This window comes from Pogona vitticeps, chromosome 8, assembly GCF_051106095.1.
Source record: "Pogona vitticeps strain Pit_001003342236 chromosome 8, PviZW2.1, whole genome shotgun sequence".
Classification (NCBI taxonomy): Eukaryota; Metazoa; Chordata; class Lepidosauria; order Squamata; family Agamidae; genus Pogona; species Pogona vitticeps.
In genome coordinates, this window is record NC_135790.1 from 13,851,628 (window position 1) to 13,861,280 (window position 9,653).

The window sequence follows — 9,653 nt, forward strand, 5'->3', positions numbered from 1 at the left end:
CACCCCACCCCCCAGTAAAGCCAACCTTAGCATTACACAGAACCGCCCAGCTCTGCGCATGCGCCAAAAGACATGCCTTTGCCGGGTTCCCGCCTGCCGCGGAGACCACGCCCTAACTCAGAAGCGCGGATCTCCGAGATCCCGCCCTCGGCTCCAGAGAAAAATTTTCATTGGACCGAGCGCTTGTCGCTCGGCAAATCCTTCCCACTCTGATTGGCGAAAGGTCGCGTGAGGGAAGGGTGAGGAGGAGTTACACCGGCTATATAAGCTTAGCGAGCCCTCCATTGCTATTGTGACTCCGTTGCCATTTGTTCGTGCTTGTTGCGGGTATTCTTTTATCTTCCTTTTTACGCGACCCAGTCCCACCATGTCGAATCCCATCGTGTACTTCGATATCGCCGCCGATGGCGAGCCCGTGGGGCGCGTAAAGTTTGAGGTACGAGGGCGGGAACGATTGTGGGGGAAGGGAAAAGCCGGGTCTGAGGGTGGCTGCATAGCCGCCATTTCCTGCCAGGGAGGGACTGCGGGGCCATTTTGGGATCTCCCTCATTGTATGGAAGTGGCGGGAAGGGGATGGGAGAGAAACAGGAAGGCTGGGGAAGTCTCCTCACTGCAGAGCGCTTGAAGGGTTGCGCGCGCACCTGGGCGTGGGGGGGAGGGGGGAAGGCGTTTGCGCCTCAGGGCGAGCGAAGGCGGGCGGGCGTCGCCGTCTCCACATGGCCTCTGCCGTCTCCTCTGGGGAAGCGCGGCCGCCGTTGCTTCCTTAACCGCTGCTGCTGGAGTTTGCCTTTCTGCAGCCAAAGCAAGACCTGTGGCCCCGACAGGCGCAATTTTGTGTTTCGCCCGCGCCCCGCCCGCTTTTATTGCAGTGGAGAAGGAGGGCAGTACGTGCGCGACGGGGAGACGTGGGCTGCGGCTCTTGAGTTTCGCAGAAAGTGGAGATTTCTCTGAAGTAGGAATGATCTTAGGGGCAAACTGCTTAGAATCGTCCTCTTCTTTTCCCTGCGACGGCAAGTAAAGGAGGAATAAAGCGGTTTTCTGATCGATCGCTTTTCACAACTGCAGAGGTTCACATACGTCTATACGGGCCTGGCTGTAGGTGGAGGATTTAGGGTGGTTCCCTGAAGCTTGCCACCGTTTTCAGAAACTGCTGCGGATACGTAACGCAGACTTTTAGTTTGCTTTTTTACTATGTTTACACGGTCGTACAGAATTGCAGTAAGCTTTTAATCTGCTAAAACACGAAGTCGAGGGTACAACTGGTTTTTTTGTTGTCCTGCTTTTTAGTTATTTAGTTACCATATTTATGCACGCCCAAGCCTCATCTCAAGACAAGTGTTCACTTTTCTGCTTCTCGAAGTATCTAGAAATTAGGACCATGGCCATTTTGATGGTTATTTTCCTTGCTGTGGGTCTTTAGGAGCCTGTATAACCAGTTTAAGTATTCTGGTGCAGGATTTCAAATGTGCTGAATAGTTCCACCAGAAAGTAGGCCATTGCTTCCAGTCCACTTTCAAAGATGGCATACTTGATTAAAAATTATTTAATATAAGAAATGAAATATTTTTCATTGGAGCCAGAAATGAATCTGAATAAATTACGTTTGAATTCCAGGAAGTGGCTGAAGCAAGTTGCCTGCTTTAATTCAACTGGATGGCTCCTTTGAGTCATTAGTGGATGGCTAAGGAAGCAGGAGTGTAATAGACAGGCATCAGATAGTGCTCCTGTAACTTAATTCATTTTGCTTGATTTCTCCTTTTTTTGTAGTAGGTTGCTTACTTCCTTGTTCAAGGAACGTATTTCCTAGAGCTTTTTCAAGAGTGTGGGCCTGATCCACAACCAACTTTTACCAGTCTTATGTTCTTTAACTCGTATTTTAGCAATGTTCAGTTAGTCATTAATTTGTCCATTCAGAACTCATGGGACATCTGAGAGAACTTTGGCAATAGGTGCCTTTCCAAATAGGAAAAATGGGTGATACTGACCATGTGCCAGTTAATACAGAACAAATTGCTGCAGTATTCTCCCTAAACTGCAGCAATGCCTATGATATTTGCTCATGCTAAATAGGTAAAAATCATGTACCACAAAGTTTGAGCTTGTCTAATGGAAAGGGGAGTATTCAGACAGGGGTGTGCACAGTTATATTCTTAAACTTGTATGACTTTGAATGAACTTTATTTTTTTTAAATCCCACAGCTGTTTGCAGATAAAGTTCCAAAGACAGCAGGTTTGTAAACTTGAATTCCTTTATGTTTAAGCACAGTAGCTTGAAATGATACTGCTATCAAGTCTAAGCAAATGTTCTGACAAATGTCTGCCTGCCTCTGATTTCAGAGAACTTCCGTGCTTTGAGCACTGGGGAAAAAGGCTTTGGTTATAAGGGGTCCTGTTTCCACCGAATCATTCCTGGATTCATGTGCCAGGTACATACTTGTTTATTGAGCTGCTTCTTAAATAGTGTCTGCGTTGATTTACCTATGCTTAAATATTATGTAATATAAATTAAAATATGTCAAGATTTCAGGTGTACATTATCTCCTCTTACAGGGTGGTGACTTCACTCGCCATAACGGAACAGGGGGTAGATCAATTTATGGTGAGAAGTTCCCTGATGAGAACTTCCTCCTCACGCACACAGGCCCAGGAATCTTGTCTATGGCAAATGCTGGTCCTGATACAAATGGGTCTCAATTCTTCATCTGCACTGCCAAAACTGATTGGTAGGTACTTGACTTCAGATTTGACAGTGTTCACTTTTTGACACGTTTCCTTTGTATTTTTGAGGTCTTTATCTCCAATCTGTGCTGTTATCACCTAACTACCTTTTAATGGAACAGTTTGAGACAACCTGAGAAAGCTTAGGAAAAATTGAAATCAAGGTGACAGGTGTTTTTAATCAATATTTTCTTAAAACCTCATTCTTCCTTTGGCATTTCAAGGTAGTATCTTTCTCATGTAATTGTTGCCTGCTTCATCTGGTCTGAAATCTTAACGGTAACAGAGTAGTACTTCTAAAGAAGCCTTGTGGGGTCACAAGCTAGATTAACAAACATACTCTGTTATGTCCTAATCTGTGTTTCTAGGTTGGATGGGAAACATGTGGTCTTTGGCCATGTCATAGAGGGAATGAATGTTGTGGAAGCAATGGAGCGCTTTGGATCAAAAAATGGCAAGACAAGCAAGAAGATCACCATCTCTGATTGTGGGCAGCTGTCATAAAAATTCCTTTCTCTTAACAATCAATCATTCCTTCTGTAGCTGGGGTCAGTCCCCTGTAATCTTTGTGCTTCTGACTTACTGCTGCTTTTCTATTGGGTTTCAATTCCTCCTTCACAAGTCCAGCTGGACTGAAGACAACTTTGTTTGCAAAATGAAATAAAATGATTTAAACCACATACTAGTTTGTTTTCTCTTGCCAGGGAGTGGTATATAGGCACATAGGTCCTGATCTCAAATGGTGGCAGTGCCAGTATTTAATTTCTAGCACAGTTAAAAATTCTGGAGGGTCTATGTTATAACTGAGTCCTTGCTATTACCTTCAGGTTCCTCAAAAGTCAGTAGAGGTGAAACAAATAATGGCATCAGTAAAGAAAGGAGGACTACCTTCTAGATAGCTATTGAAGAAAGCTCCAGATGGTTGTTGGAGCACAAAAGTTTGGCTGTAGCTGTGTGATCACACAAAAACTGTTTGTAAAGAGAAATGAATAAGAGACCACAAAGTCAGAACAAAGTTCCAGTCAACTGTTGCAAACGTTTTACCTTTTCAAGAGCAAGGGCAGGTAATAACTTCTGCTAAAAATACTGCAAATGCTGGCTTTTGGCCTATATTAGTCTTCATTAGGCTGTGCACGTGTATATTGTGGATTATACAGAAAGAACACAAAAGTGTTCTTTCTGTATAATCCACAGATGGCAGATGTTTGTGCAAAGTCTTAAAAAGTGAATGCTAAAACGACCTCACATGTACATCTGCTATGACTTCTAGAACTATTTGTTTTTCCCTGCATCATCATACTGGTGCATAGGCCAATGAAGACAAGTATAGGTGGAAAGCTATTTGCTCTCTTGACTTTTTGAAGAGAAGCCCAAGAGCAGAGTGGATTAAGAGGCCATACAGGTTGATCATTAAAACTTTAGAAGTGGAAAAAACTTAATATATGAATTTAATTTTTTTAACAATGCTTATTGGACATAACTTCCATAAATTGATGGCAATTCTGCAGTTCTACTTCAATAGAGAAACTAATTGCCTTTTACAACTTGATAGATGTGCCACATGGTTGTGCTAATTCTGAAACTAACCACTATATACTTCAATGTGCTCACCAAAATCAGTATTTTATTTCTCCCAGTCCTGCAGTTGTCAAGTGTAGGCCAAACTCTTGAATCAATTTACTTGCTGTTGATTAGTTTTAGCTGAGACAGCAAATGTAAAATATACAGCTGTCTTCAACCAGAGCTATTTTGAATGTAGTGCTCAGTTATCTGAAATAATTCTGTAGCACACTGAAGTTCAGGTCTGCTCTGCTGAAAAAAATAGCATTTTGATGTCCTGATATGAAGTTCATGGCATTACCTCCGTTACTAATTTCTGACCAAGTCACTTGTGCTTCCCCAAGCTTCCTTCACTGAAGATACCTAAAGTGGACCTAGAAAAACAATTATATTTGAGTTTGAGCAAATGCTATTAAATTCATTTAGAGTTATAAATTATAACTCCTAACATCCACAACAAAGCTCTCCTTCAACGACATGTTTAAAATATTTTTCCTGTCACCTTAACTGTCCAGCTTTCATATCCAGCTTTCACGGTGATCAGAAATACAGGAGAGTGATGGCCTATGCAGTTTTAAAGCAGACAATATGAGTGTTGGAAGCAGTCACATAATTGGCAGCTTTTGTTCTTGGTGGTTTAAAAAGATTCTAAACCATGCTACAAAGGCACTTGAGAACAGCCTCAAGAGAACTGGATTTGTCTCCCAGGCATGTAACATCAATTTTTGTACTCTCGTCTAATATGTTTTGCACAATAAATTAAGGGGTTGTGTTGAGCTTGAAGTGGGTTTTTCTTCATCAAACCTTGCAATTTGTATGATTTTACAGGGTCCAGTAAAAGGGATCACCCACCCTTAAATCTTGGGGAGCCTTACTCTTTTTAAATCAGTGAGTCATTTCCAGATACAACTGCTACTAGTTGCCTACTGCTACAGGCATTAATTTACTGTATAAGTATGCATTATTGGTGGTTTTTTGCTTGAGAAGTTAGACATGGGCACAATTATGGGAACTTGAGTATTTTTGTCGAGACCAATCCAACTGCACATGAGACCATTGGTTGATACCAGCTGTCCATAAGAGGTAAGGTTTGCCTGTTTTTGAGATTTTCGTCTTGCCCATGTGAGTGCCCTGTAAAATTCAGATGAATTTTGTATTACTGCAACACACCTGCAATTACATATTTATAAAGTTAGTCTAAGGTGTCACCACATTTTTGTCTTTATACTTGTCTACCTATAATGCTTGAACAGATTTAACAGCACCTCTTCTGCAACTACATGGTGTTAGTGGGTGATCAACGTTGGCATGACAGATCAGCCTGTTCATCATATACAGTACATAGAATTCTAGTGCATTATCCTGCTGGAGACAATTCTCTCAAAAAGTGACAAAGTTTCAAGTATTCAGTCTCTTGTTACCGTGGCATGTGTAAGAAGAGTGTCTAGTACATGTGTGGAACCTGGCATCCCCAACTACAGTAAGCAGCAGTTAGGATGACAGTTCTAATTCTCCAGCATAGGGGGGTGGTTGGAAATGATTTACAAGCCCTTTATCTTCTGTTTTAAGATGTTGGGTACTTTCCTTCAGATTGTAAAAATAATATAAGGAGATGAGCAAAAGTTAGCTAATGCTATGCTGAAAACTATAGTATTTGGCCAATTTTCAATCCGTGTTAAACCTATTCAACCAGGATATTATAAATCTAAATGCTTTAACTTCAATATCATAATTGGATTAGATAAATCAATATATTCCAACATTTTACATTGTGCTTTTCTATGAGCTTGCTTCCTTAATCTCCCTGTTGATCTGCCTTTGCTTTCCGGAGCAACTTGAATATTGGTGTTAGATTTATATCTGATTTCTTGATTATGAACAGCAGTTTTTATTGCAAAGGGATTCCAAGCGCCCTCTTTAGAAGGGAGCTATTTTCCACAATATTAGCATTTGTTGGATAACAGTAGCTTCTGCAGGTTAAAAAGTGTCTAAATAACAAGGTACATTGCAATGTCTGAAGCTTTTCAGGGGGGGTGGGGTACCGTTGCCATTACACAACATCAGAGATTTCTGTCCTGCCTGTTTAAGAGGGAGTATTAGAAGGAAGACACTGCTGTGTTGATTACATCATCTGCTGATTCGGCTGCCCCAAGAACCGGCTTTGGATGATTTGCAGAAAAAATGCTGTTCTGTATACAGTGAAATCAAGGTTTCATTTTGCTTTAGACTCTACAGCATATTGCTTGAATCGTGCTCTAATAAACTATGCAGTCTTTCAATCTGCAGTGATTCGTGATCACTCAAGTTCATGATTGATTAATTGATTGATCTGATTTGATTCATATACTGCCCCATTAGTGGAAACACTACTTAGGGTGGTTTATTAAAACATAGAAACCTCACAGACCTCATAACTGCTTCTAGAGTAAGCAGGATGCCTTGGAAAATCAAGGAATGCCTTAGAAAGCAAGAGCAACCACTTCAGTTATGCCAAATAATGTTAGATTTAAGAATAATTTCTCTTCTAATACTAAGTGTCTCCCTTTAAAACACATTTTCTGAAAGGTAACAGGTGGTATGATCTTTTAAAAAGCACAGCATATAACCCTAAGGCTGTAAAGTACAAATTTTAAAAAATGCATTCCAGAAAATATAGAAAAGTACCCTAGCTGCAAATCTTGCTTTGGAAACCCATACCTTACCCTATGAAAAATTTTAGAGCTCATGTAATTACTTCAGTATCCTATTATCAATGCAATTATGGCAAACAAGCAATTTACCTGCTCTTTGTTTAATCTTCAGCTCAACTGCTGCATTTCAAAAAAATAAGTTTTTTTATAAATTTTTAAAAAATACAATTTATTTAAAAAAGTCACTCTGAGAAATGGAAAACACAAATGAAAAACAAGTAGTATTAAAAACAGTCAAAGCAGTAATGCATAACTGTCCATCCAAAAATCCCAGTCAGATAGGCAGCCAGTCACTCAGTGAAAGCTTGCCTAAAGAAAGGTCTTCACCTACTTGCAGAAGGACAGCAAAGGTAGGGCTAGCCTGGTCTCCTGTAGGAGGGAGTTCCAAAGTCTGGGAGCAGCAACAGAGAGGGCCCTCTCCTGTACAGTATCTCCATCAGACACATCTGTGAAGGTGGTGGGACCAAAAGAAAGGCCTCTCCTGATGATCATAACACCCAAGCCAGCTCATAATGGGAGATACGGTCTTTGAGACAGCTCGGACTCAGGCCGTTTAGGGCTTTACCCGCACTTTGAATTGTGCCCAATAACTGGTAAGGACCCAGTAGAGCTGCTGTAACAGAGGTTATGTGATCTCTGTAACCAGCGCCAGTCAGCAATCTGGCTGCAGCGTTTGGACCCACTGAAGTTTCCTGACACTTTCCATCTACAAGATGGAAATAGTGTGTGTTACAATAATCCAGCTGGGAAGTAACTAGGGTGTGTAACACAGTGGCCAGATCAGGTATCTCAAGAAACAGGTAACTGGCTCACTAGTTTTAATTATGCAAATACACTCCTCTCTACCACCAAGACCTGAGCATCCAGGCTCAGGGATGAATCCAGGAGCAACCCCAAGCTGCGCACCTATTTTTTAAGTAGGAGTGTAAACCCACCCAATATAGACTGCATCCCTATTTCTTGATCTCCCTTTCAGCTGACCAGGAGCACCACTGTCTTGTCTGGATTAAGTTTCCATCTATTCACCTGCATCCAGTCCATTCCTGACACTGATTTACAGTCAAAACAGCTTCCTCCGATTTAGGTGGCAAGGAGAGGTAGAGTTGAGTGTTATCCACATACTGATGACACCAAACCACAAAACTCTGGATAATCTCTCTCAGTGGTTTCATGTAGATGTTAAATAACACGGGAGACAACAGAGCCCTGACAGGTCAATGGCCAGGGTGTTGGACATGGAATTCCCCCAGCACCACCTTCTGAGTTCTCTCCTCCAAGAAGGGCTGGAGCCACCGCACAGGAGGCCTGGGGGCCTCTCAAAACATATTTTTATTTTGAGATGTATCCATGACTTGAAAGTCACTAAAACGTCTTTCAGTTATATTCGTCAGTGTCATCACGTTGGACAAACGTAGATCCATGAAATTAGCGATGAATCTGTGATTTTCGGCTAGTTTCCCTCCTTTTCAGCTTCCTGCTGATCTCTTGTTGCCTTCTCAGAATGAAGCTGTTGCAGATGCCATGCTGCCATCTTTCTCCCCGGCTGTGTCACCTCAGGGGCATTTTGCAGAACAGAGCATGACTCAGGAACTGACTGGGGTGGGGCTAAATCGCTCTTCTTCCCCGGAGGAAAGTCTCCCCGTTGGGGACTCGGCAGTGGTCGCAGCTGCCCGGCCGGGGCTCCCCCCGCTCCGCTCACGCCCTCCTGCCTGCACATGGCGCGCCCAGTTGGCGAGGCAGACCCCGCCGGGTCCTCCTGCGGCTCGGCCTCGTTCCCACCGCCCGGCGCGCTCCTTTTCTCGCTCTCGCGCCCGCCCTGCAAAACCACTGCAATGCAACACGGAGGCGGCCGCCTCGCCCCACCTCCCGAAGCCAGCCCTGCTCTGCAAGCCGCCCGCGTGGGCGCCGGCCATTCCGGCGCGGGGAGCGGGGCTGGCGCGCTGGCGGGACCAGCCGCCCATCTCGGACAAAGAGCGGAGTCCGCAACGCAGAAGGCAGGTCGATCCCCAGCAGAGTTGCTCCAGCCCTCCCTCTTGGCATCGGCGAGAGCCGGCCTCCCAGGGTGACTCATCCAGCCCCGTGGGCGGGCGGGCGGGCATCCCGGCCCCATCGGCAGCAGTGGAAATCTACCGCGCCTTCCCGTCTCCCCGGTCGAGGGTTGTCCCCGCCCGCCGGCTGGTTCTCTTTTGCTTCGGAAACCCGTCGTTTCCCAGGCCAGAGGACGCCACCTGGTGCAGTTGGGAAGGAGATGCTGCTTCAGGTCGCAGTTGGAGATTTTTTCTCTCTCTCTCTCTTTTTCTCCCCCGCCTGAAAGGCGGGAGAGCTGCTGTCAGTCAGTAATACTAAGAAAGACTAATTATAAGTTAACTGACTCCTCAAACTCAGGGATCTTTGGGGGCTGCCACGCCTCTGAAGATGGCTGTTCCCTCAGAAGGGACTCTACCTCCTTCAGAGCCGATTCCCTTGCCAGGTGCTTCTCTCAACCCCTCTCGGTCGGAGACCTGGATTTCATAAATGGAGAGTTGCAGGCTTTAGCCGTGCTCCTGTCTTGGAAATCTGACAGCTCAGGGACACTAGCTGTTCACTGTGTTTTCATGTAGATGTGTTCACAGAAACACTTCAGAACCAAAAAGTGAGATACGCCTGAGGATTTCCCTTTAAACTAATTGTCTGGCATGGATAAAG

The 9,653-nt window shown here is 44.0% G+C and overlaps 1 protein-coding gene across 1 annotated transcript; it reads left to right on the top strand.

Annotated features, from left to right (window-relative positions):
- Positions 1 to 100: 100 nt before the first annotated feature.
- On the top strand, positions 101 to 3,398 carry PPIA (peptidylprolyl isomerase A). The gene is made up of 5 exons (XM_020803559.3): positions 101 to 436; positions 2,200 to 2,230; positions 2,338 to 2,426; positions 2,551 to 2,723; positions 3,087 to 3,398. Exons 1-5 carry the CDS (start codon positions 368 to 370, stop codon positions 3,220 to 3,222), a joined length of 498 nt encoding a protein of 165 aa, XP_020659218.1. The 5' UTR covers positions 101 to 367; the 3' UTR covers positions 3,223 to 3,398.
- Positions 3,399 to 9,653: the final 6,255 nt, after the last annotated feature.